The 26,781-nt window shown below is 43.3% G+C and overlaps 3 protein-coding genes and 1 long non-coding RNA gene across 10 annotated transcripts in view; 2 read left to right on the forward strand and 2 right to left on the reverse strand.

Annotated features, from left to right (window-relative positions):
• cpsf2 (cleavage and polyadenylation specific factor 2) overlaps positions 1-9,576 on the reverse strand; it is a 32,884-nt gene extending 23,308 nt beyond the window's left edge. The window contains exons 1-2 of the mRNA XM_069916231.1: positions 9,468-9,576; positions 7,032-7,207 (exon numbers count right to left, since the gene is read on the reverse strand). Coding sequence (XP_069772332.1) covers positions 7,032-7,180 — 149 coding nt within the window. The 5' untranslated portion in view covers positions 7,181-7,207; positions 9,468-9,576. The remainder of the gene's footprint in view (positions 1-7,031; positions 7,208-9,467) is intronic.
• LOC138753346 (NADH dehydrogenase [ubiquinone] 1 beta subcomplex subunit 1) lies at positions 9,531-18,522 on the forward strand. Of its 7 annotated transcripts, none has more exons than XM_069916233.1 (3): positions 9,531-9,697; positions 17,405-17,545; positions 18,381-18,522. In XM_069916233.1, the coding sequence occupies exons 1-3, from the start codon at positions 9,546-9,548 to the stop codon at positions 18,415-18,417; spliced, it is 330 nt and encodes a 109-aa protein (XP_069772334.1). In that variant the 5' UTR covers positions 9,531-9,545; the 3' UTR covers positions 18,418-18,522. The 7 variants fall into 7 exon arrangements, with proteins under 7 accessions (XP_069772334.1, XP_069772335.1, XP_069772339.1 ...); XM_069916234.1 differs by having other exon boundaries at positions 17,408-17,545; XM_069916238.1 differs by having other exon boundaries at positions 9,646-9,708.
• Positions 17,361-21,899, reverse strand: LOC138753350 (uncharacterized). Its single transcript, XR_011351116.1, has 2 exons — positions 21,453-21,899; positions 17,361-18,863 (listed from the first exon to the last, which is right to left on the reverse strand). It is a non-coding gene; the product is annotated as an uncharacterized lncRNA (long non-coding RNA).
• The window catches only part of atxn3 (ataxin 3), a 46,360-nt gene continuing 41,200 nt past the window's right edge, over positions 21,622-26,781 (forward strand). Inside the window, exons 1-2 of the mRNA XM_069916232.1 lie at positions 21,622-21,704; positions 26,305-26,469. Coding sequence (XP_069772333.1) covers positions 21,681-21,704; positions 26,305-26,469 — 189 coding nt within the window. The 5' untranslated portion in view covers positions 21,622-21,680. The remainder of the gene's footprint in view (positions 21,705-26,304; positions 26,470-26,781) is intronic.

Consider the following 26,781-nt stretch of genomic DNA (forward strand, 5'->3'; position numbering starts at 1 on the left):
AACCACACACTGGAAGCATAAAGGTTAAAACCTTGTGCTTTTGATTCTTAGTTAATTTTGTGTCTGTCTCTTTAAGAGAACTATTGTTTGTAGTGTTACCATAGTGACTATGATGTTATATGTTGTAATATCCGCCCAGGCTAACTGCTAACTCTCATTCTACAAAATGTGAAGGAAGCGTGAGCAGGAGAAATTTTTCTTTAAGCTTTGTATCTCGATATATTTTTGTACCTAAGTTCTTATTTCTCTATATATCTTTGTATCTCTATTATACAGTAATGCTTTGTTATTCACCATTATGAAAGTCTTGTTGTGAAGCTATACAAAATGTTTATCAGTTTTATCAATGAACTAAAACTACATAAATTAACAGCCACAGAGTTTGATTTATTGGATTAAAGAGATCTAAATTTGGGATATCGCAGCTCACACTTTGGAAGATGATACATTGAAATTAGGATATATTAGAATAAGGAAAGTGTCATCTACATTTTGATTTAAAGAAAAATTTAATTTTGAACTTTGTTCGGAGGAAAGGATCATATAATTTGTCTAAAAGAATTAACAGGAAACCTGTGGGCTTGCAGGAGAATCAGCCTGTAGTTGTTAACTTCTCTCCACCAATGGGGAAAGCTGGAGGCATGCACTGGGCAGTTTAAAAAGCCCAGTGTGCTGGTTTCGAAGAGGTTAGTTGTTGGATTGGACTCCAGGCAGTCAGACAGTTGGTCTGACTGTGCATGCCTACCCAGCAGCTTCAGCAAGCCACATTTTGAGTTGCTTTGTTCACGGGTGCTAGTATTGCCATCTGGAGCTGTATGTCAGTGTGCTTACTGGAAAAAGGACTGAGCTACTTTGTCCACAGGTGCCAGCTTTGTTGTTCTGACAGAAGTTTGGGGAACTCTGATACCCAGAGTGTGTGTAGGACAGACTAGTTCCCTTTCAAGAGGAGGACTTCATGTGGCAGGAGTCAGGGACCACTCAAGCAATGGTGTCCAAAGGAAAGAACTTGCGTGACAGAAGGTTACTTGTTAACCCTAAAGAGGGATTTGAAAGACTCGCGTGACGGAAGGTCACTTGGTAGCCCAAACGAGGGCTTCAGGGGAGTGAACCTCGTGTGGTGACCATTTGGTCACTGTGAAAATTCCAGGTGAAGTAAGTAAAGGTGGTTGTTGCCACATTTGAAACTTAAGCAAGTCTCGTGTTCCCCTGACAGGGTTGCAAGTCCATAGGGACCACAGTCATCTGGATATAGCCTCAAACTAAAAGATCAGTGGTCAAGGAAACAAATAATCCCAAGCCTGGAGACCAGATCTGTGAGCTGTTCGTTCTTGACTGACAGACTTAATGTGACTGATTTGGGGCTTTTGTTTTGGGAATTTTATTGATTTTTTGGGGCATTTGAGCTTGAACTGTAATGGTCTGGGGTTTTTTCCCCCCATCTACGCCATATAATAATCCGTTGTTCTTATAAGGCTGGTGTTCATGTGTTAAGTTTATCAGGTTAATTCTATTATTGTTAGTTTGTTAATAAATTTTGTGTTAAACTTAACCGATTCATTTATGTGTCTCTCAATTGCTGCTGGGGAGTGTAACAATCACTAACATACATAAATTGTAACTCATATTCTAAATAGTACAAAAAAAAAGAATAATATTAAAAAAAAGGAAAGAAAATAGTAGAGGAGAAAAACTCAAACCCCTTACCTAACCATATTGCCAGATGCTATATATAACTAGTATTAAAAGAAAAATGAAGGTTAAAAAAAAAGGAACATGGAAAAGATACAAGTCAAACAATTTAATTATATTGGAGTAAAATTATAAAAGTCAGATAGTAAGTCATAAATGACCACAATAACTTCTGGAATCTTGTATCTGAATTATTCATTAAATAACGAATTCTTTCCATGTTCAAACAGGTCATGATGTCATGCAACCACTGATCATGAGTAGGTGGGGCAGTATCTTTCCATTTAAGTAAAATCGCAAGCCTCGCCAAAAGAGAGGCAAAATAAATGGCACGACTCTGAACCAAAGATAAAGAAGAATCATTCCCTCCCATTGTACACCAAAGGATTCGGTTGAAAAATTTTGATAAAGTATGAAAAACATCTCTCCAGTATTTTTATAGACTAGGACATCTGAATTAATGACGCTTCTCCGCTCTTACACCTGTCACACCAGGGAGTCATATTGGAAGAGAGATGAGACAATTTTGCCTTAGACAAATGCACTCCATGTACCACTTTGAATTGTAATAGACAATGTCCAACACATAACGAAGAGCTATTAACCAACTTAAGAAGCGTGTTCAAATCCACATACAGTGAAATTTAAATCCTGTCCCCAAGCATTTTTTTAATTTTAACTAACAAAGTCTGATTTAAACCTAACAATTTATCGTAAATAACAGATATTAAACGAAAAAACTCATCTACAAATTTGATTCAGATTCTCTTAGGAAATTAGAAACCTGTGATTCGAGAAAATGCCGAACTTGCAAATATCTAAAGATTGGAGATTTGGGCAAGTTAAATTTAGCAGTAATCTGTTTAAATGATGCAAAATATCATCAATGAACAGATCCTTAAAACTTTGAATTTTTCAGAGATGGTATAGAGAGGATATATCGTAAAGAGGGTTGAAAATTTCAGCATAATCAATATTTAAAAAATAAATATCACTGGCTAATTAAAAATAATTTTTGAAATATATGAATGTAGGAAATCTAAAATTAAAGTTTGCAGAAAAATATTTAACAAGTCAGGCAGCATTTATGGAAGGAAAACTACAGCTAACGTTTCAAGTCAGGATACCCTTTATAAAAACCAGGAAAGCAAGAAAAACGAATTGAGTGGCAAAAAGAGTAGTAGAGCAATGGATGGGTCAAAGGGAATATTACTGAAGATTGCTAAGGTGATAAATTGTTGACTCCACGTTGATGCAATCACAATGAAGGCTTGCCAGCATCTATACTTTGTGAAGTATCTGAGGAGATTCAGCATGTCACCAAAGATTCTTGTAAACTTCTACAGGTATACCACGGAGAACATTCTGGCTGGTTGCATCACTGCCTGGTATGGAGGCGCCAACTCTCTGGACAAGAATAAACTCGAGTGAGTTGTTAACTCGGACTGCGACATCAGAGGCACCAGACTTCACTCCATCGATGACATCTACATGAGGCAGTGTCTTAAAAAAGCAGCCTCCATCCTCAAAGATCTCCACCACCCAAGCCATGCCCTCTTCACTCTGTTACTATCAGGAAAAGGTGCAGGAGCCTAAAGACAAGCACTCAGCGGCTCAAAGACAGCTTCTTCCCGCTGCCATCAGTTTCCTGAATAATCGGAACCTTACTTTTTGTGCACTATTTAAAAAAAAATTTGTATAGCAATGTCGTAAGATGGTTATAATAATGAATGCTGCCGCAAAACACTGAACTTCATGACTTGTTCCTGACAATAAATTCTGATTCCTACTCAGCTGAGAAGGACCAAACATAAAATTTCCAATTTTGCTGATGTCATAAAACTAGATGAGAATGTGAGTCAACAGAGAGACACAGAGCTTCAGAAAGACACAGAGAAGCAGATTGAGTAGGCATTATTTCAATGTGACGTACAGAGAGACACAGAGCTTCAGAGAGACACAGAGAAGCAGATTGAGTAGGCATTATTTCAATGTGGTGTACAGAGAGACACAGAGCTTCAGAAAGACACAGAGAAGCAGATTGAGTAGGCATTATTTCAATGTGGCGGACAGAGAGACACAGAGCTTCAGAAAGACACAGAGAAGCAGATTGAGTAGGCATTATTTCAATGTGGCGTACAGAGAGACACAGAGCTTCAGAGAGACACAGAGAAGCAGATTGAGTAGGCATTATTTCAATGTGGTGTACAGAGAGACACAGAGCTTCAGAAAGACACAGAGAAGCAGATTGAGTAGGCATTATTTCAATGTGGCGTACAGAGAGACACAGAGCTTCAGAAAGACACAGAGAAGCAGATTGAGTAGGCATTATTTCAATGTGGCGTACAGAGAGACACAGAGCTTCAGAGAGACACAGAGAAGCAGATTGAGTAGGCATTATTTCAATGTGGCGTACAGAGAGACACAGAGCTTCAGAGAGACACAGAGAAGCAGATTGAGTAGGCATTATTTCAATGTGGCGTACAGAGAGACACAGAGCTTCAGAGAGACACAGAGAAGCAGATTGAGTAGGCATTATTTCAATGTGGCATACAGAGAGACACAGAGCTTCAGAGAGACACAGAGAAGCAGATTGAGTAGGCATTATTTCAATGTGGTGTACAGAGAGACACAGAGCTTCAGAAAGACACAGAGAAGCAGATTGAGTAGGCATTATTTCAATGTGGTGTACAGAGAGACACAGAGCTTCAGAGAGACACAGAGAAGCAGATTGAGTAGGCATTATTTCAATGTGGTGTACAGAGAGACACAGAGCTTCAGAGAGACACAGAGAAGCAGATTGAGTAGGCATTATTTCAATGTGGTGTACAGAGAGACACAGAGCTTCAGAGAGACACAGAGAAGCAGATTGAGTAGGCATTATTTCAATGTGGTGTACAGAGAGACACAGAGCTTCAGAGAGACACAGAGAAGCAGATTGAGTAGGCATTATTTCAATGTGGTGTACAGAGAGACACAGAGCTTCAGAAAGACACAGAGAAGCAGATTGAGTAGGCATTATTTCAATGTGGCGTACAGAGAGACACAGAGCTTCAGAAAGACACAGAGAAGCAGATTGAGTAGGCATTATTTCAATGTGGCGTACAGAGAGACACAGAGCTTCAGAGAGACACAGAGAAGCAGATTGAGTAGGCATTATTTCAATGTGGTGTACAGAGAGACACAGAGCTTCAGAAAGACACAGAGAAGCAGACTGAGTAGGCATTATTTCAATGTGGTGTACAGAGAGACACAGAGCTTCAGAAAGACACAGAGAAGCAGATTGAGTAGGTATTATTTCAATGTGGTGTTCAGAGAGACACAGAGCTTCAGAGAGACACAGAGAAGCAGACTGAGTAGGCATTATTTCAATGTGGTGTACAGAGAGACACAGAGCTTCAGAAAGACACAGAGAAGCAGATTGAGTAGGCATTATTTCAATGTGGTGGACAGAGAGACACAGAGCTTCAGAGAGACACAGAGAAGCAGATTGAGTAGGCATTATTTCAATGTGGTGTACAGAGAGACACAGAGCTTCAGAAAGACACAGAGAAGCAGATTGAGTAGGCATTATTTCAATGTGGTGGACAGAGAGACACAGAGCTTCAGAGAGACACAGAGAAGCAGATTGAGTAGGCATTATTTCAATGTGGTGTACAGAGAGACACAGAGCCTCAGAAAGACACAGAGAAGCAGATTGAGTAGGCATTATTTCAATGTGGTGTACAGAGAGACACAGAGCTTCAGAGAGACACAGAGAAGCAGATTGAGTAGGCATTATTTCAATGTGGTGTACAGAGAGACACAGAGCTTCAGAAAGACACAGAGAAGCAGATTGAGTAGGCATTATTTCAATGTGGTGTATAGAGAGACACAGAGCTTCAGAAAGACACAGAGAAGCAGATTGAGTAGGCATTATTTCAATGTGGTGTACAGAGAGACACAGAGCTTCAGAAAGACACAGAGAAGCAGATTGAGTAGGCATTATTTCAATGTGGTGTACAGAGAGACACAGAGAAGCAGATTGAGTAGGCATTATTTCAATGTGGCGTACAGAGAGACACAGAGCTTCAGAAAGACACAGAGAAGCAGATTGAGTAGGCATTATTTCAATGTGGTGTACAGAGAGACACAGAGCTTCAGAAAGACACAGAGAAGCAGATTGAGTAGGCATTATTTCAATGTGGTGTTCAGAGAGACACAGAGCTTCAGAGAGACACAGAAGCAGATTGAGTAGGCATTATTTCAATGTGGTGTACAGAGAGACACAGAGCTTCAGAGAGACACAGAGAAGCAGATTGAGTAGGCATTATTTCAATGTGGTGTACAGAGAGACACAGAGCTTCAGAAAGACATAGAGAAGCAGATTGAGTAGGCATTATTTCAATGTGGTGTACAATAAGCAAAAATTTGAAAAAGTTCATGGTGGTGGAAGAAACAGAAATATTGAGCTTGTTTTACAATAATTCATAAAGGAATGATGGGTGTCCTTCTGCACAATTCACTAAAAGCCAGATGCAGCAGGATGGCAAATGATATTTAGTGCCAAAGATTTGAGTACAGCATTTAAGACAGGAGTAACACCATCTTACTACAATTATACAAGCCCTGGTGACACTGTTCCTGGGTATTGAATACAATTTTGATCGTAAAAATAGGAAAGACTCCAATGGAGGAAGCGGAACAAAGATTCATCAGTCTCCTTCCTGGGACAGCAGAAATGTCATAGGAGCAGGGAGTAAGGTAGCTAAATCTATAGTTTGGAAGAGTGAGAGGTAACCTTACTAAAACACAAAAACCTTTGGCTAGAATTAACTCTCAAAATAAGTCACCCATTTAATATTGAATTTTTTTTAAAGAAATTTCTACCGAGCTGTGGAGGCTCAGTCATTCATTAACATTCAAAACTGACATTTCAACATGCACATAGCATGGTAACAGGCCATTTCAGCCCACCGGCTGAAGCCGTCCAATTACACCCCACTGACCAATTGAATATTGATAGATTTTTGGATATTGTTCTGGAAATAGGGGACAGTTTTGGTGTTGAGAGAGATGATCAAAGATCTTATAGAACGGTGCAGTAGGCATGAAAACTCTCGAGAAACCTTTTACTAACACTAACCTGCAGCAGGTCAATTTTATCCTTCAACACATTGGTCAAGCAACTCTATCAAGATTTTTACACGGCTTTATTCGCCAGTATTGTAATTTTTGCTAACCTTTTAAGCCATCAAGATCTCTGCATTCCTACAAATCTTCGCCATGCTATGATTTCCCCTGAGCTGCAACAGCCTTGCCTTCAGTTTTAAAACAAGTTGTTACAAATACATTTTACTTACTTTTTCAGTGCATCTATTATGTCCATGGAAAAGCTTTCATCCCAGCCACAATCAAGTAGAAAGCGGAATTCATCCACCTGCAGCAAATAGCAAAGGGCAGATTCCTCCTGTACTCCAGAAATGGCGGTCAGCTTTATGATAGAGGTCATGGTTGGTTTTCAAATAACCAAAGACCACTGGCAAAATTTAAAAAAAAATACATGAATATACAAAAGCTGAATGTTACATTTTTAAGTAGAAAAAATTGCTCAGTTGTAATGGTTACAGAAACTAGCTCTGAATATGATCATCTAACTGGTGAAATCCAATGGATTAATCCCTCTGTGATGTCTCTCCTGTGACTGGACTTGGTCTTTCAGACGGGATGTTAAATTGATGTCTTTGTGAAAGATCCCATTGTTACCATTAAGGGGGTAGGGGCAGTAATCCAATAAAACAATAACCAAGAACATTCATGGTGGTAACTGGCCACCATGTTCCCCACACAATATCAGCAATAGCTGTACTTTTTAAAAAAGGTTGAAACACAAAATCTGCAGATAAAGGTAAAGGTTCCATTATTGTCACAAAATACTACATTCAGAATGTAACATACATGAAATTCTTTAACTTTTGTCTACTGTAAGGCACACAGAGAGTCACGACTTTGTACAGCGCCTCTCACAGAAACCTACAGCACCTGGTGTAACCAGGTAATCTCTCCTCAAAGTACTGACCAGTCCTGAACCTGCTTAGCTTCTGAGATCAAACTGCTTAGGAAAACCAGATGTCGCAGAGCCTCCCAGCTGTGATTGTAGTAAAATCACACTGAGATGCTGGAGGAACTCAACCAGACTCACAGTGTCCATAGGAGGTAAAGTTATAATACTCAAGTTTTGGGTCTGCGCCCCTCTTCAAGGAATAAGCAAAGAACAGGAAGAATGGCTGGGGGAGGATTTCAAACCAACAAAAGGTATATTCCATGCCTAACTTCCATGCTGACAAGTTTGTCCATGGCCTTGTACTATCCCAGCAAGACCACTCATAAATTGGAGAAACAACACTTGATTTTCCATCTGGGCACTCTCCATTAATATTGACTTTTCCAGATTCGACTAGCCTACTCTTTGTTCTCCCTCCCTTCCCTTTCTGTTTGTCTTCTTTTCTCCAACTTTCTACCCCCTTCCCTCTCCATTCAGAGATCCATCTCTCTTCCCCCCTCTTTGCTGGTGTGTCCTCACTCCCTCATTCACCTATTACCTCCTACTTTTGGGATTGTGCTCCTCCCACTGCCCCTTCACCAATCCCCAACATTTTCTTTGGGTGCCTGTCCAAAGGCAGAGGGGGGGGGGGAAGAGAGAGGGGGGGAAGAGAGAGGGGAGGGAAGAGAGAGGGGGGGGAAGAGAGAGGGGGGGGAAGAGAGAGGGGGGGGAAGAGAGAGGGGGGGAAGAGAGAGGGGGGAAGAGAGAGGGGGGGGGAGAGAGAGGGGGGGAAGGGGAAAGAGAGAGAGGGGGAAGGGGAAAGAGAGAGAGGGGGAAGGGGAAAGAGAGAGAGAGAGGGAAGGGGAAAGAGAGAGAGAGGGAAGAGAGAGGGGGGGGAAGAGAGAGGGGGGGGAAGAGAGAGGGGGGGAAGAGAGAGGGGGGGAAGAGAGAGGGGGGGGAAGAGAGAGGGGGGGGAAGAGAGAGGGGGGGGAAGAGAGAGGGGGGGGAAGAGAGAGGGGGGGAAGGGGAAAGAGAGAGAGGGGGAAGGGGAAAGAGAGAGAGAGAGGGAAGGGGAAAGAGAGAGAGAGAGGGAAGGGGAAAGAGAGAGAGAGGGGAAGGGGAAAGAGAGATAGAGGGAAGGGGAAAGAGAGAGAGAGGGAAGGGGAAAGAGAGAGAGAGAGGGAAGGGGAAAGAGAGAGAGAGGGAAGGGGAAAGAGAGAGAGAGAGGGAAGGGGAAAGAGAGAGAGAGAGGGAAGGGGAAAGAGAAAGAGGGAAGGGGAAAGAGAGAGAGAAGGGGAAAGAGAGAGAGAGGGAAGGGGAAAGAGAGAGAGAGAGGGAAGGGGAAAGAGAGAGAGAGGGAAGGGGAAAGAGAGAGAGAGGGAAGGGGAAAGAGAGAGAGAGAGGGAAGGGGAAAGAGAGAGAGAGAGGGAAGGGGAAAGAGAGAGAGAGAGGGAAGGGGAGAGAGAGAGAGGGAAGGGGAAAGAGAGAGAGAGAGGGAAGGGGAAAGAGAGAGAGGGAAGGGGAGAAAGAGCGAGAAGATGAGGTGTTGTTCCTCCAGTTTGCGGGTGGTCTCAGTCTGGCAGTGCGTGAGACCATGCCGGGGCACTGAACTGGGTGGCCACCAGCAGATCCCTGCCATGACGGCAGCCAGAGCCGCAGGGGTGACGACCAGACACGCCTCCCTCCCTTGATCTCCTCGGGCCCGGGGCCGGAAAGACCAAGCCGCGTTCAACCAAGACATTCCGCTGAAACAGACCCGATGAACGGAGGCGCTGGGACATGAAGCAGATGAAGTCAGAGACGGGACGAGGCGCCCGCTCGCCGAGCGACCATCATGCAACGCGTCACCGGGTCAGAGGTCGCTGGACTCTACCATTCCCTTCACACCCCGACGCTTGAAACCTTGGCTTTTTCTCGGTGCCCTTCTCCGGGAGGATTGAGTTGCGTGACCAAACGGCGGCCTAATGGTAGTGAGGTGACGTGCCAGTAAGTCCTGGGTGGGTTGAAGATCCGTTTGATGTTCGTTCTCTCCCCCCCCCCCCCCAGTAAGGTGTTGTGTGGTCGGGCCTGTGGCCTTCCCTCTAGTTGCTGTGCGAGTCCCGCGGCCTGAACTGCTGACCGGCAGGTGAGGGGTGGGCGGCCCGGCTCGGGAGGGGGGTGGGCGGCCCGGCTCGGGAGGGGGGTGGGCGGCCCGGCTCGGGAGGGGGGTGGCCGGCCCGGCTCGGGAGGGGGGTGGCCGGCCCGGCTCGGGAGGGGGGTGGGCGGCCCGGCTCGGGAGGGGGGTGGGCGGCCCGGCTCGGGAGGGGGGTGGCCGGCCCGGCTCGGGAGGGGGGTGGCCGGCCCGGCTCGGGAGGGGGGTGGCCGGCCCGGCTCGGGAGGGGGGTGGCCGGCCCGGCTCGGGAGGGGGGTGGCCGGCCCGGCTCGGGAGGGGGGTGGCCGGCCCGGCTCGGGAGGGGGGTGGCGGGAGAGGGGTGAGGATCCTCGGCTCGCCGAGACCTTGCTGACTGCTCAGCCTGGTTCCTCGTCTCCTTGAGGCTTCCTGGTGGCTGGGCGGCGCTGCTCAAGGTCAGTGCGGGGACGGGCTGGGGTTGGAGAAGCCCCGGTAAGGACGCCAACATCTGTGGTCTTTGTCTGGGCCTGAGCTTGAACTCCATGTAGCCAGCAGCCCCTTGCCATTTCCACCGACAAGGGGCTCCTCCGGGGTCACCTGAAGAACACAGCCCCTTCTCCCGGACACACTTACGCGAGATTTCTTTTAAATTTCTGGTCACCCACTATCTGGTTCTGCTGTTTCCATCTCTACCCACTTTTCCTCTCTCTAATTTCCCACTTCCCAACGGTCTCCCTTGCTCACTGGTCTTTCCTCTCTTGCCTTAGAATCCGAATTTATAGTCATGGAATGTGTGGTTTTGCAGCAGCTTTTACAGTGCAAATATTACTATGAATCTCATTTCGAAATAAATGAACCGTGGTTCATTGTCCATTCAGAAATGTCATGGCAGAGGGGAAGAAGCTGTCCTTGTGCTGCTGGGTGCTCCTGTACCTCCATTACAAGTCGTGGCGGTCACCTTCTGCTCAGAAGCGAAGTGGGGGGTGGGGGGGGGGGGGGGGGGGAGAGAAGAGGAGCGCTGTGGTGATTGGCGACTTGTTGCATTCTGTGAATGCGATTGAGGCTCCCGGATGGTATGTTGCCTGCAAGGTGCCAGGATCAGGGATCTCTCTGATTGAGTTCACAGCATTCTGGAGGGGAGAGGAGAGGAGCCAAGTGTCGGGGACCAATGACATAGATCGGAGTAGGGCTGAGGTCCTGAAGAGGGAATATTGAGAGTTAGGACCTCAAGGGTGGTAATCTAGGGATTGCTGCCTGTGCCAAGTGCCAGAGAGGGTACGAATAGGAAGTTGTGGCAGATGAATGAATGTGTAGCTGAAAAGTTGGTGCAGGGGTTCAGATTTGTTGATCATTGGGATCTCTTCTGGGGAAGGTCTGACCTATACAAAAAGGACAGGCTGCTCCTGAATGGGCAGGTTTGCTAGAGCTCTTGGGGAGGGTTTAAACTAGTTTGGCGGTGGGTGGGAAGCAGAATGTGAGTGCGGAGAATAAGGCAGAAGCATGATGCTATGTGTTCTGAATTTGTGGGGTAGGACAAGCAGTGGACAAAACATAAATGTAGCCTGTATGTCTATTTCAATGCTAGGAATATTAGGAATAAAGCAGATGAATTTAGAACATGGTTCAGTACATGGAACTCCGATGCTGTGGCTATTATAGAGAATTTGGCTGGAGGAAGGGCAGGATTGGCTGATACAGGTACTTTAAAAGGAATAGGATGGGAGGTAAGGGGGCAGGTAGTACCATTACTGGTCAAGGATAGTATCACGACTATAGAAAGGGAGGATGCTGCAGAGTGTGGATGGAAGTCAGAAATAGAAAGGAAGCGATAACTACTACGAGTAGTCCCAAATATCCCTCGGGACGCCAAGGAGCAGATAAGCAGGCAGATTTTGAAATATTGTAGGAAATGCAAATTTGCAGTTATGGTTAATTTCAACTTCCCTAATATTGACTGGCACTTCCTGACTGCAAGAGGGATAGATGAGGCTGAATTTGTCAAGAAGGATTCCTGATACAGCATGTGGACCAGCCAACAAGAGTAGAGACTTACTGGATCTAATTCTAGGTCATGAACCTGGTCAGGTGGCAGACCTCTTGATTAGGGAGCATCTCGGTGAGAGTGACCCCCAACTTCCTGAGCTTTAGCATAGCCGAGGATAAGGATAAAAGCAGACAAAATAGGAAAGTGTTTAATTGGGAAAGGGCTAATTATGATGGGATGAGGCAAGAACTAGCAAGAGTAAATTGGAAACCGATATTCAAGGGTGAAAGCACAGAAGTAATGAGGAGCAAGTTTAGGGACCACTAGTGCAGGGTTCAAGATACGGTTGCCCTACTGGAACAGGAAAAAGATGGTAGGAAAAGGGAACTGTGGTTGATGAAACAGGTGAGGCAGCTGGTCAAGTGGAAGAATAAAGTATATGTTGGGTATAGGAAGCAGGAAACAAGAACGGCTCCAGGAAGAAGCTTAAGAAAGGACTTGGGAGAGTTTGAAGGAGACATGAGAAGGCCTGTGCATGTAGGATTAAGGAGAACCCCAAGGTGTGAAGAACAGAAGGACGACGAGAATGAAGATAGGGCTGATAAAGGAGGCAACATGTGCCTAGAGTTTGAGGAGGTCCTAAATAAATACTTCAGTATTCACCAGAAAAAAGGACCTTTACAGGGTGAGGTTGAAATAGAACAGGCTTGGGTGCTGGACAATGTGGAGATTAAGGAAGAGGATGTGTTGGATCTTCTTAAAAACATCTTTAAAAAGAGGAATATTGCTGAAATGGAAAGAGGACTTTCCATCCACCCCATAAACAATGGCTACTGGATATCCTGTCCTTTTTATGTTTGGGAAAATAAATCAAAGTGTCACAAAGATTAAGATCTCTTTAGATAAGATTTATGGCTGACTTTCACAATTGTAATGATCAAGGTACGGGGATGCAGTAAATGGGCATGTTTAATTGAATCTCCAGAGGCTGTTGCTCGACCTCAAGACTGCTTAGAATACTAATTTCAACCTTGGTTGGTAGCTGGAGTCAGATGATCAGAAACCACTTTTTTTTCTTCTTGTACTCCTCAATATATGTATGGATTGGAATAAGAGTCCATGTATTATTATTTCTATATACTATGATACCAATCTAAATATAATATATTTAATTTGTATGTATAGCAATGAATTTGTTTCATGATAATAAAATTAATTTTAAATGAAAAACATCAAGATTGATAAGTCCCTGGGGCTGGATGCGATTATTCCAGGTTGCTTGGTGAAGAGATAGCTGGAGCAGTGACCCACAGATAGGTGCTAGAGGATTGGAGAATGGTGAATGTTGTCCCTTGTTTAAAAAAGGTAATAGAAAGAATCCTTGAAATTACAGACCAGTGAGTCTTGCATCAGTGGTGCTCAAACTTTTGAAGAGGATTCTTAAGGATAGGATCTATGAGCATTTGGAGAAGTACAGTCCATGATAGTCAGCGCGGCTTTCTGAAAGGAAAGTCGTGCCTCACAAGCCTTATTGAGTTTTTTACAGAGGTAACAAAATAAATTGATGAGGGTATAGCAGTAGATGTGCGTACATGGATTTACTAAGGCATTTCACAAGGTCCCCCACAAGAGACTCATTCAGAAAGTCATGAGGGGTGGGATCCATGAAACCTTGGCTGTATGGATTTTTAAAAAAAGACTTGCAAGTAGAAAGCAGAGAGTAGTGAAGGAAAGTATTTTTTTGTATAAATGACCTGGATGAATGGAAGGATGGATCATTAAGTTTGTGGATGATACGAAGGTTGGAGGAATTGTGGATGGAGCTGGAGGTTGCTGAAGATTACAAGAGGATATATGCAGGATGCAGAGTTGGATGGAGAAATGGCAGATGGAGTTCAATCTGTATAAGTTTGAGTGATGCATTTTGGAAGGACAAACCAGAAGGCTGAGAACAGGGTTAATGGTTAGTTACTTAAGAGTGTGGATGAACAGAGGGACCCAATGGGATGCTGTGTTTCAGTAATAGAGGGATTGATTTCAAGAGCAGAGAGATCATGTTGCAACTCTCTAAATCTCTGGTGAGACAACATTTAGAGTATTCTGTTCAGTTCTGGTCACCTCATTATAGGAAGGGCGTGGAAGCTTTGGAGAGGGTGCAGAGGAGATTAACCAGGATGTTGCCTAGATTGGAAAATAAGTCTTATGAGACAAGGTTAGCAGAGCTGGAACTTTTCTCTTTGTAGCGAAGAAGGATAAGACTTAATAGATGTCCACAAGATTGAGAGGCTCATGATGAGGGTGGACAGCTTACGCCTATTTCCCACTTACGTATAAAGTGAAGTTGGTTTTCGTGCAGTTGGATAATCATGTTGAGGAACTTTGGGGGACATCCGATGCGCTCTAGTATTTGCCAAAGTCCAACAAGGTCGGGTCAGATACAGCAATGAGCTCTCTGAACCCTTCTCCATTAACAATGGCGTGAAGCAAGGCTGTGTTCTGGCACCAACCCTCTTTTCAATCTTCTTCAGCATGATGCTGAACCAAGCCATGAAAGACCCCAACAATGAAGACGCTGTTTACATCCGGTACCGCACGGATGGCAGTCTCTTCAATCTGAGGCGCCTGCAAGCTCACACCAAGACACAAGAGAAACTTGTCCGAAAACTACTCTTTGCAGATGATGCCGCTTTAGTTGCCCATTCAGAGCCAGCTCTTCAGCGCTTGACGTCCTGCTTTGCGGAAACTGCCAAAATATTTGGCCTGGAAGTCAGCCTGAAGAAAACTGAGGTCCTCCATCAGCCAGCTCCCCACCATGACTACCAGCCCCCCCACATCTCCATCGGGCACACAAAACTCAAAACGGTCAACCAGTTTACCTATCTCGGCTGCACCATTTCATCAGATGCAAGGATCGACAATGAGATAGACAACAGACTCGCCAAGGCAAATAGCGCCTTTGGAAGACTACACAAAAGAGTCTGGAAAAACAACCAACTGAAAAACCTCACAAAGATAAGCGTATACAGAGCCGTTGTCATACCCACACTCCTGTTCGGCTCCGAATCATGGGTCCTCTACCGGCACCACCTACGGCTCCTAGAACGCTTCCACCAGCGTTGTCTCCGCTCCATCCTCAACATCCATTGGAGCGCTTACACCCCTAACGTCGAAGTACTCGAGATGGCAGAGGTCGACAGCATCGAGTCCACGCTTATGAAGATCCAGCTGCGCTGGATGGGTCACGTCTCCAGAATGGAGGACCATCGCCTTCCCAAGATCGTATTATATGGCGAGCTCTCCACTGGCCACCGTGACAGAGGTGCACCAAAGAAAAGGTACAAGGACTGCCTAAAGAAATCTCTTGGTGCCTGCCACATTGACCACCGCCAGTGGGCTGATAACGCCTCAAACCGTGCATCTTGGCGCCTCACAGTTTGGCGGGCAGCAACCTCCTTTGAAGAAGACCGCAGAGCCCACCTCACTGACAAAAGACAAAGGAGGAAAAACCCAACACCCAACCCCAACCAACCAATTTTCCCTTGCAACCGCTGCAATCGTGTCTGCCTGTCCCGCATCGGACTTGTCAGCCACAAACGAGCCTGCAGCTGACGTGGACTTTTTACCCCTCCATAAATCTTCGTCCGCGAAGCCAAGCCAAAGAAAGAATAAAGTGAAGGGAGGGAAGTTTAGGGGAGACATCAGGGATAGGTTTTTTAGGGGTGCCCGGAATGCCTTGCCAGGGATGGTTCTAGAAGTTGAAACATTAGGAGCATTTAAGAGACTCTTAGGCACATGGATGGAAGAAAAATGGGTTACGGGGTAGGAAGGGTTTAGTATTTTTTTGAGGAATATATGGGTCGGCGCAACATTGAGGGCTGAAGGGACTGTTGTTGCAGGACATGTTAGCAACTCTCTGGGGTTTTTTCCTGTCCTGAGCTTGGGCAACTCCATAACAGACAGTGATGCACACAGTCACAATGCTCCTGTAGAAATTTTCGATAGTCCTTGATGACGTACTAAATCTCCTCAAATTCCTCATAAAGTTTTGCCGCTGATGAGCTTTCTTTGTGATTGCATCATCATTGAAGTCCCTGATCCTCCAAGATATTGATGCCCAGAAATTTGAAGTTCTTGACCCTCTCCATTGCTGATCCCTTGATTGGACTGATTTGTGTTCTCCACAGTCAGCTTCTTGGTTTTGCTAACCTATCCAATACCCAATTACCTTTCTCCCCTGATTGATATCATTTATTACTTTTCCTACTTTAATCTTGATAAATGATCATTACCTGAAAAAAAGGCTCCCTATTTCTACCTATTTCTAGCACAATGCCTTTACAACACCAGCGATTGGGACCGGACATGGGTTTGAATCCTGTACTGTCTCTAAGCAGTTTGTACATTTTCCCCGTGTGTGGGGTTCTGGTTCCTCCCACCCTTCAAAAACATATTGGAGTGTAGGTTAATGGGGTGTAAAATGACGGCACAGACTCTTAGGGCCAAATTGGCCTGTTACGGTGCTATATGCCAAATTAAAAAAATTAATCTTAATTTAATAATTTTAAAACCTGCCCGCTCCCCCTCCCCCAGAAACTCATTGGTTACTCAAGATTTGAGCATATGTATTTGTATTTCTCAACATTTTACTACAACAGTGCAGGTGCCACAAAATGGGAGATTGCAAGTAGAGTAAAAATGGCTACAAAGTTAGTAAAGATATATAGAAACAATGGACACTTAATTTTAAAGTAGCTTTGATGTTGACTTGTGGTAAATCTCATTTAATTTACTTATGAGATGTGGGTTCCACAGGCCAATGTTGTATTTGCAATACATCCCCAACTGCAATTGAGAAAATGCAGGATGAGCTACCCCCACTAATGTAACAATTTTTTAAAAAATGGCATCTTAATGATGGGGGAATTTAAATAATGGATCCTACTGGAGGAAATATCTTTGAGTAACATGTAGAAATATTTGAAATTTTAACAACTTTACTAGATTGGATTTAATTGAATAGAGGGTAATTAATTAACTAATAACCTTTCATCCAATAAAATTTCATAACCATTCATCCCCTCTTCCTCAATTTACCTTTACAATCCAATATTGTTTTAATGCTTTTCATTTGCAATGTGTTACTTCTCCCTTCCTGCCCCTCATGTCACTACTTCTGTCATTGACCATTTGCTGTACAGAAAAAGATCATGGCTGTAGTCCAGTAAATTTCTGCTGATGTTCAAGAATCCTTTGCACCAATATTGGATTATTGTTTCCACATTCTCATTAATTCAACCCCCATCTTCAGATTCGATCACTCACATATGCAAAGGGCCATTTTAATGTAATAGTTATAAACTACATGCTGCATTTAATAAAGAAAAAGAACCCTGCTCCAACATTGTTTACTTGTGTTTCATTTTAAGCTAATATTCTTGTTTTATCACTTCTGAAATAAATGTGAATTCTATCTCTCTAATTTATTTTGCTCTCAAATGAGTTGGCTGATTGCCTTTCTTTACGTTTCATACACAATTGTTTTGAACCAATTCATCTCCAGACCAACGATCAATCATTTATTTCATTTTTCTCCTCTCAGCAGAATGAACTTGATTGGTATCATGCGTGATCACTGGAGTCTTGTCCTTGTCCCTCTGGGTTTTGTATTGGGATGTTATCTAGATAGAAAGAATGATGAAAAGCTTACTGCATTCAGAAATAAAAGCTTACTATACAAACGGTGAGTGCAAGATTTACAATTTGATTTCCATATTGTCTTATTTTTAATTAAGAGTGACTTCTGTTTCTCATTGAGAGCCTGTTATCTTGATACTATATTTTATTCCTGTTATTCATTTCCTAATGGAAAACTGCAACTGCATTTTATGTTTATTTATTCCATTTATAAATGATGTTTTGCTGTCTATGATTTGATTCTAAATGTTTTACGTGGTTTGTGCTCCATTCCCCTGCCATGGAAGAAGTGTAAGCAAAGGAAATGAACCAGCTGGATACTCTTCAGAACAAGTATTGTGCGGTTCTATATGCTATGCCTCCGAGAAGATGTTATGGTTTTGATGAGATGCAGAGGTACCAGAAATTGGGGAATTCAGTTATGTGGAAAGACTGAAGAAGATGGGATTGTTTTCAAATGCAATAAAAGTTAGATATTTAATAATGGTCAAAATTCATGTTGGAATTTGAAAGATGGGGAGTTTTGATGTGATCAGAGAACACTGTTTCGCAGAATAAGGAAATGAAGCCTGAATAAATAGTTGGTGTGGAGTGATAAGAATTTTATTTTACTCAGCATGTTCTTTTGATCTGAAATGTATTGCTCGAAAGACCTGTGAAAGCAGATTCAGTACTATAGATATGATTTAAGAATATTCACAAATTCAGGAGGTCAACATGGTCAGTGAACTGAATAGTGGCCTGAGCCATTTGGTACTCTACAATTGAGCTACTCTACATTTGGGTACTCAGTTACAAAGTTAAAATTTTAAGTGTAGAAATGCAAGAGATGTAAAATTCATTTACTTCTACCCTTAAATTATTGTTTGTTTCTTTTATAGAGACTTGAAACCAGGTGAAGAAACTACATGGAAGTGAGAGTTAAATGCTATGCTCTGGATAACAACATTAAAAGCATTGCAGCAGATTTTGTCTTGAACTTTCAATTAAGAACTCAATTAAATTCTATTTGACAAATGTTAATTTTGTTCTTTATATTTTATCCTTTCACCAATAAATATCTACATACAGCAGATGAATGTTAGTTTGAAATTCACATTTTCCTCTCCCCTTATTGGAGTTTAATTTTAAGTAAACACGGTAAACAGTTCATTATACAGTCCGCAGAGCCCACCTCACTGACAAAAGGCAAAGGAGGAAAAACCCAACACCCAACCCCAACCAACCAATTTTCCCCTGCAACCGCTGCAACCGTGTCTGCCTGTCCCGCATCGGACTTGTCAGCCACAAACGAGCCTGCAGCTGACGTGGACATTTACCCCCTCCATAAATCTTCGTCCACGAAGCCAAGCCAAAGAAAGAATCTGGACATACAGAAATTGCTGTAAATCACATAACCATTGTATGATTTTTTTTCAATTTTTAAAGTTTTAAAACAATGAAATGTTCAGTAACAATAGGATATAAATTGTGCCTTCTCATTCTCTTGCAAGGGAATTGTTTAAGAAAGTTTAAAAAAAAACATTTTCATCAATTCAAATAACCACAAAGCCATTTTATTAGAGGGTATCTACCAAGTTTAGGTTAATAATCCCATTTAATATGACTAACATTCTTGTATGTTGGAGTGAAATTTGCATATTAAATATTTTTAGTAACTTTGCAGCATCTCTTAATTTTAAAAGTTCTTTGATTTTCTTCTGTAAGTTACTCTTAGCAAAGGACAAGTATTTTACATGTATGCTTAAATCAAAATAATGTAATACATGCCTAAGTAAATAAGTGTTTCTTAGGAATATTTGTAATCGGTTAACTTTGGGTAACAATAGTCTTACTACAGGCATTGCACTCTTAATCCTTTGGACTCTGTTTTCAAGGACTACCAGGAAATGCATAGACTCTGTCCACGTTTTCTGGAACTGGTTTTATATGCAACCACCAGTTGATTTGTCTCAGTGCAGTTTACTCATGGACACAGTCCAAACGGATCAATCTTGTATTTGTAATCAATTGATATTTTTGCCTAATGTTTTGAAATGAGGTAAAGTCAGTTTTGTGTACATTTATGGAAGCACTGACCTGTTTTTGGTACTGTTTTGTTTTGTTGCTGGATTGGTGGGTAAAGACTTTAGCATTTTGAAGTTCCAAACCTAGGTATGATATCTCCTATGAATGTTTAATTTTTAAAATTACTCAATGAGATGTGCTTCATTGCCTCACTTTATTAATATACTGATTGTCAGTTCACAAGAAAAAGGAACAAGCAGGCCATTTGGCCCATTGAGTCTGCTCTGCAAATCCACTCTGAGCTAAACTGTTCTCACATCTAGTTCCAAATTGCAGCCTTTTTCCAATATCCCTTGATATCTTGACTAATTAGATACCTATCAATCTCCCCTTAAACTCCCCCAGTGATCTGGCTTCCACAGCTGTATGTGGCAATGAATTCCACAAATCCACAATCCTCTGGTAAAAGAAATTTTTCAGCTTAAATGGGTACCTTCTAATTAGAAGACTGTGCCTTCTTGTCCTGGATTCACCAGGGGAAACATTCACATCTACTATGTCCATTTCTTTCATTTCTATGAGATCCCCTCTCATTCTTCTATATTCCAATGAATACAGTCCAAGAGCTGCTAAGTATTCCTCATATGTTAGCTGTTTCATTTCTGGAATCATCCTGCTAAATCTTCTCTATACTCTTTCCAACATTATTACATCCTTTCTAAAGGCACTTTCAGGTGGCCAATTGCCCCGCTTGTAAAGCCGCATATTTTGGCAATATGTGGCTATTGGGAGGCCACGTGAATGTGCAGGAGGCGCTTGCAAGGCGAACTTCGTAATCTTCCTCCGAGAGGGATAATCGCCACAGCACAGTGGCCTACCCAGCCATCTGAATGCAGCTGCCTAAAAGCGGCTACATTTGGGATGACAGTCAGCTGGCGAATGCCTGACAGCTCCTCTCCCAGCTGCCCCTTCCCCCAGCGCAGGATGTCGGGGCAGGGGCAGCTGGCTGGCCTGTCAGCGCGGGACTTGCGGGGCTAGAGCGGCCGGCGGGGGAGAAGGGGACTGGGGCGGCTGGCCGAAACAATGCCGGTACCCAACTCGAGTGCCGTACTCCCCCTCTGGCTGCCCCAGCCCCCTTCTCCCCCACCAGGGGGGCAGAGCGATCAGTATGGGGACATTTCACAGGGGGTGTCCCCGCCCTGATAGCCCGCACTGGCTATCCCAGCTGACAGCCAGCCATCCTAACTTGACAGCTCAAGGGACAGGAGCTGGAGTGCACTCAGATGCGCATCCCCGAACAGCTGTGCCTTCAGGTGGCCAGTGCTGCGCTTTTAGCGCTGCCACCTGAACGGCAAATCAAAGGGCCGCCTTCTCCAGGTGCATTCTTAGGGGAGAATACACCTGAAGAAGCTTTAAGGAGCCCAAAACTGCACACACAACTCCAAATGAGTTCTCACCAGTGTCCCATGGAGCCTCATCAACACATTTATTTATAGATCAACATAGTTAACATTGTTAATGTGGATAAGGGCGATAGAAGGCTTTGGAAATTTGGCATGTACTTTAACAACTTTTACAGGTACACCATCAGAAGCATCATAGCTGGATACATATATACCCCTTTCCAATGACTATCAAGGAAATCCAAAAATAGTAAATAAGTTTTACTGGTTCAAAACAATGTCTCCAATATGACTGAAACCCCATATGCTGTGAAAGATTTCTGGAACTTGTATCTATTACACAGAGCTGCAGAACACGACCCTTTCATCACCAGCGGTGGTCCCAATGCAGAGCTTGATATCTATTTATTTTCATATGCATCGTTCGCACGTGTGTTATTTCTGGTTTTGCACCGAGGACCGAAGAATGCTCGTTTTGTGGGGTTGTATTTGTGCCATTGGATGCTAATAAACTTGAACGAGACAAGGGCCAGACTCCCTCACCCAGAGTGTTCCTCGGGCCGATCTCAGCCCTCCGGCACTCTGTCTCCCCAGTGGAGAGGCCCAGCTCCATCGCCCCAGGGCCCAGCATTCCATCCCTTCGCTCAGCCGCTTCCTCTGTTGACGTCGTCGGGACGCGTGGGTGTGCGTCCCGGCTGCTGATTGGCTCGTGAGGTTTGACCCGGCGGCGGGAGGGGTCACGCCGCACAGGACGATGGTTCATTAGCCATCATGGAGGCGATATTCCACGAGAAAGTAAGTTGATGGCGGAAATGATATTTTAAGGCGTCAGCGCCGGTGGGCAAATAGCCCGAGATGTTTTGGTGGATGGAGCTGATTCCTTTCTTGCAGGCCAGAGCTTGGTGCACGGGGAGGCGGGTGCTTGATGTTGGGTGTTTAAGGCTGCAGGTTTCCACGAAATTAACTTATCCGAGAGGTTGCAAGAATGGAACCCCGTTTAAAGAGATTGGAAACAGGACGATCTGTGAAGGGTTGACACTGACTTGGAAGGGGGCGGGGGGGGAGTGGTGATGGGGAGGGGGGGAGTGGTGATGGGGAGGGGGGGAGTGGTGATGGGGAAGGAGGGAGTGGTGATGGGGAAGGAGGGGGAGGGAGTGGTGGTGGGAAGGGAGTGGTGGTGGGGAGGGACTGGTGGTGCGGAAGGAGGGGCGAGTGGTGCTGGTGGGAAGGGGGGAGGGAATGCTGGTGGGGAAGGAAGGAGGGAGTGGTGGTGGGAGGGGAGTGGTGGTGGGGAAGGAGGGGGGAGGGAGTGGTGGTGGTGGTGGGAAGGGGGGAGGGAATGGTGGTGGGGAAGGAGGGGCGGGTGGTGGGGAGGGAGGGGCGGAATGGTGGTGGGGAGGGAGGGGCGGAATGGTGGTGGGGAGGGAGGGGCGGAATGGTGGTGGGGAGGGAGGGGCGGAATGGTGGTGGGGAGGGAGGGGCGGAATGGTGGTGGGGAGGGAGGGGCGGAATGGTGGTGGGGAGGGAGGGGCGGAATGGTGGTGGGGAGGGAGGGGCGGAATGGTGGTGGGGAGGGAGGGGCGGAATGGTGGTGGGGAGGGAGGGGCGGAATGGTGGTGGGGAAGGAGGGTGGGTGGGGGTTTCATTAGGAAACTTAGATGGCCAATAGCTCGATCAAAACATTTTTAATGCATGTCTTAATAAAAGACCTAAAAACTACCGAGGTAAGGTTTCACCTGATAAAGAACGATGGACCAAGGAAACATTCTACACTAATTTGTCACGGGAATGGGGTAGATGAGTTAGAGGCGAAATAAAGCTGTAAATTTCTGCATGGGAGGGTTGGAAGGCGGAATCTCATCCATTTTAACTCGCAAAATCTGATGAACAGAGGATGATTAATATGGGAATGTTGCCAGGTCTAACAACTCAACATTACAAGGTTTGGAACCCCTGCAGGAAGAGGACAATGTTAAAGACAGGGCAAAAGTTAGTAAGTGGCCCATTATTGCAATAAGAAAGGAGGCTATTGTGGAGACTATGTGATTGACACTTAGAAACAAAAATGGGCTGGAATTTTGCAGGGGGTGTTAAATGAGCCTCCAAGGAGTTAGTTGCACACGAAGGAACAGATATGACAGGATAATCACAAAGAACAATAGTTGAGGAAACAAAGTTCCTGTATTTGAGGAAGACTGATGTCAATAGTACTAAAACAGGACTTCACGAAAGCAGTAGTAAATGAGATAGATTTTTTAATGTAGATTTGGAAATCTAGCACTCAAAGGGTTGACATATTTTCTTGATTTTCCTAATTTTTGCTGAATTATTTGATTCAATTCATTAATTAGTTTAATTTTATTTAAGAAAGGGTAAGTAGAGGAGAGAAGTTGATGGAAGGATGGGTTGATCAGAGGATGGGATGAAGAAAGAGGGAAGGGATTAGGGTGAGTAGGGTGTTGGGATGAGGTCAAGCTATTTGAGTATATAGGAGCACTGGTGTGTGTGCTTGTTTGGATGTTACTTCTGCAGTATAGCTTGGTCATCAATTGTAAAGGATCTTGCCATTGGGTCATGAGTTCATGTAGATTGTTAAATATTAATGATGGAGAGGAGACAATGAAATTTTAAGTTGGTCTTGGGGGCTAACAATGAGTGCCCTGGAAGAAGTTACAAATGATGATCAGTTAAGATATAGGCAGCAATGGAAATAGGTTAACTTAGTGCTGGAAATATGTGGGTTTGAAGCTTAGATTGTTGAAATGGGACATACAAGATATTCATGTCAACCTGAACAAATGGGCAAATGAGTTTTTCTCAAGAGTATCATGTTATTGAAAGGAGGTTGTATGGGGACATGTTAAAGCAGTGGAATTTTCTCTATCATTTTCTGAGTTATTCATGGATCAGAGTGCACTTCAGTGTCTTGATTAGTAAACCTGCCATAGGATCTTTGGGCAGTGCACAAAGGATGTTGTTCCATTGGAAAGCCCATTTTCCAAAAGAAACATTAAAAGCTACTGCTTTGTTTGCCCTCAACAGTGCCAATGCACTATTTATCAAAATGCTTTGTTGTTCCAATGTTCCATGTTCCATTTATTGTTTAGCATCACTAAAATAGATTATTTGAAGTTTCTTCTTTCTACATTGCTATTTGTGAGAATTTATGGATTGATTACTGCTGAAACAGGAAAAAGAAATGTTGTCATTTCAAAATTACTGTGAGCTCGTTTAGAGCAACATGGTTATGGAAAAAGACAATTTATAATCTATTTTTTTTTCCCTCAAAGTCAGGTGATATTTGTGGAGTCCAGGATAATTCTGGAGATGCTGATAGTTATTATAGACAACCAGTCACAATGGAACATATTATGTCTCAAGAATATTACAATGTTAAGTCTTGATGGAAAAATATTTTATATCAAGATTTTTTATTAAAATATCTAACCTATTTCAGTACCACACTCCATTAGCTGGTATTCAAAATCAATGACTTATTTTTTCAAAAACAAAATTACATCAGAAACTGGAAATCTGAAATAAAATCAAAAGTGCTGAATGTACAATCCATGTCAATTAGTATATGTGAAGACAGTAAAAGAGTTAATGCATCTTGTAATAGGTTTTTGTGTCAGACCTGAAACCTGTATGCTCCAAAATACAGGCCCAAGTTTAATGCTTGTTTAATGCTTGTTCCAGTGGACGAATTTAGCTTTTCCTGTTAGACATTTATTTGGCACCTTCTGGATGATTATATAATAAAAGATTTACTTCATTGTTGGAAATTACCAAAAACTCAGTTTATCTGCCTTTATAGTTGTCAAAACTGTACAATAAATTTCAGGCTTGTTTTTTTTTTGCATTTGAGTGTTGGTGAAATGAGGAATATACTGTACAAACGTAGGCTCAAATATCAGAGGCTGGGTTGAAGGGAGCTGACAGGGTTCTATTTATGCTAATTGCTAATGGGCAGCCTTCTGCCAGACAGAAATGATTACTTCCTCAAACAGCACTGATGAGTTTTACTGCGGCAAATAATATTTGCAGTTGTCTGCTAATTTTTGTTTGTAGTGATAGATTTGCTTTGATCTGCAAGTGTAGATATATCTGTGTTTGGTCAGTTTGTTTGCCAATAATGTCTCTGGGGTCAGCATAGGCTGGCAAAGGAAAGACTCTGAAGAGTCTCTTACTTTGCTTCTCTTTCTCTCTTACTCTAAGAGGTACTGGGCAACACTCATGGCTACTCTTTGTCTGCATTGCAGCAGGCAGAAGGCAATTTCATGTAATATCACCTGTTCTGTATGACAATAGAGGAATCTTGAATAAATTTTTTAAATTTTAGACATACAGCACGGTAACATTGCCATTTCAGCCCATGAGTCTGAGCTGCCTAATTTACACCCCATTAACCTACACCCCCAGTACGTTTTGAATGGTGGGAGGAAACCAGAGCCCTCAGAGAAAACCCAAGTAGGTATGGAGAGAATATACAAACTCCTTACAGACAGCGCAGGATTCAAAGCCCAGTTCGGTCCTGATTGCTGTCAGTGTAAAGGCATTGAGCTAACCACTATGCCAACTATGCCACCTTAATAATAAGTTACTTAATATTACTTTGCTTTACTTAATTCATCTTGTTAGCCTACGCCTTTGTGATGTGTTTCAACTTCACTATGCTTTGCAGTTCGTGGCAAAAAATTCAAATGAATAATTACTGTTAACAAAATGTTGGGAATCTGAAAACAGTTTATTCTATTTGATTCAGAAAGCAGGGTAATGTACCAAGGATGATGTCTGTGCTGTAATCTCATTGCCAATTTCTATTGTAGTTTTACTATTAAATAATTAATATAGACTCTAAGATTGATCACTGCAATGTTTTTGCTTCATCTAGTTCATGCAGTCTGCTCTTCTAGATAATCAGTGCAGAAGGCCAGTTTTTGATGTTGCTCAGCTTGTTCCTTAGAAATGAGAAAGATGTTTCTGGTTCAGTTTTGTGAGTACTGAGTGATTTGTGCAGAATGTTCTACAGATGGGCAGGAGTTTGCTGGCAGGGAAGGCCTGTAGTATAAGATAGTGTGCTCTTTCTGCTTCTTGTCAGGGTTTCTATGTGTTCCTGATGCAAAGTTTTCAACATTATCCTGATGCTGCTTTTAGTAGTCATGGATGCTCCCAGGAGTTGATGAGGATGGGGTACTACTTCAAAGAACCTTTGAGCACATGCATGCTTGTAGACCATAGAAAATATAAAGTTGAGCTTTAATCCATCTTGGTAAGAAGAGAGAATTGGCTATTTAATTTAGTGAATATGTAGAGTCTTTTTGAAAAATATTGTGTTGGAGATTGCAGTCACTGACAATTTGAGTCTTTGTCTTTGTTCTGATTGGTTCTGCAGCAAGAAGGGTCCCTCTGTGCACAGCATTGCCTCAACAATTTGCTTCAGGGTGAGTACTTCAGCCCTGTAGATTTGTCCACTATTGCACAGCAATTGGATGAAGAAGAGCGAGCAAGAATGGCAGAGGGAGGAACTATGACAGAAGAATACAAAATATTTTTACAGGTAAAGCTGCATCTTTAATCAAACTTCATGTATAATTGCAACAGTGTATAACGAGCAATAACTCCATATGGCAATTTGCCTCTCGGAAATAAGGGTAGGTTTGAGTTTTGCTCTGTAGACTTGAGCAACTAACTTTAGTTCTCACTTCAGTACTGTTATAAGAGATAATAGATCAAAGAGCATTATAACACAGTACAGCCCCTTTGGACCACGATGTTGTGCTGACCTGCAGTATGTTTATGTACTCAACAATCTAACCTTCCCTACCTCACATCCATAACTCTTTATTTTTCTTGCATCCTTATGCCAAAG

Source organism: Narcine bancroftii, chromosome 2 (genome assembly GCF_036971445.1).
Source record: "Narcine bancroftii isolate sNarBan1 chromosome 2, sNarBan1.hap1, whole genome shotgun sequence".
In the NCBI taxonomy this organism is placed as follows: Eukaryota; Metazoa; Chordata; class Chondrichthyes; order Torpediniformes; family Narcinidae; genus Narcine; species Narcine bancroftii.

Coding starts and splice junctions, on each gene's coding strand:
- LOC138753346 (XM_069916233.1), top strand. CDS start 9,546: ATGCAACGCGTCACCGGGTCAGAGGTCGCTGGACTCTACCATTCCCTT. Junction 9,698..17,404: donor GGTAGTGAGGTGACGTGCCA/GTAAGTCCTGGG, acceptor TTCTCCTCTCAG/CAGAATGAACTTGATTGGTA. Junction 17,546..18,380: donor AAAAGCTTACTATACAAACG/GTGAGTGCAAGA, acceptor TTTCTTTTATAG/AGACTTGAAACCAGGTGAAG.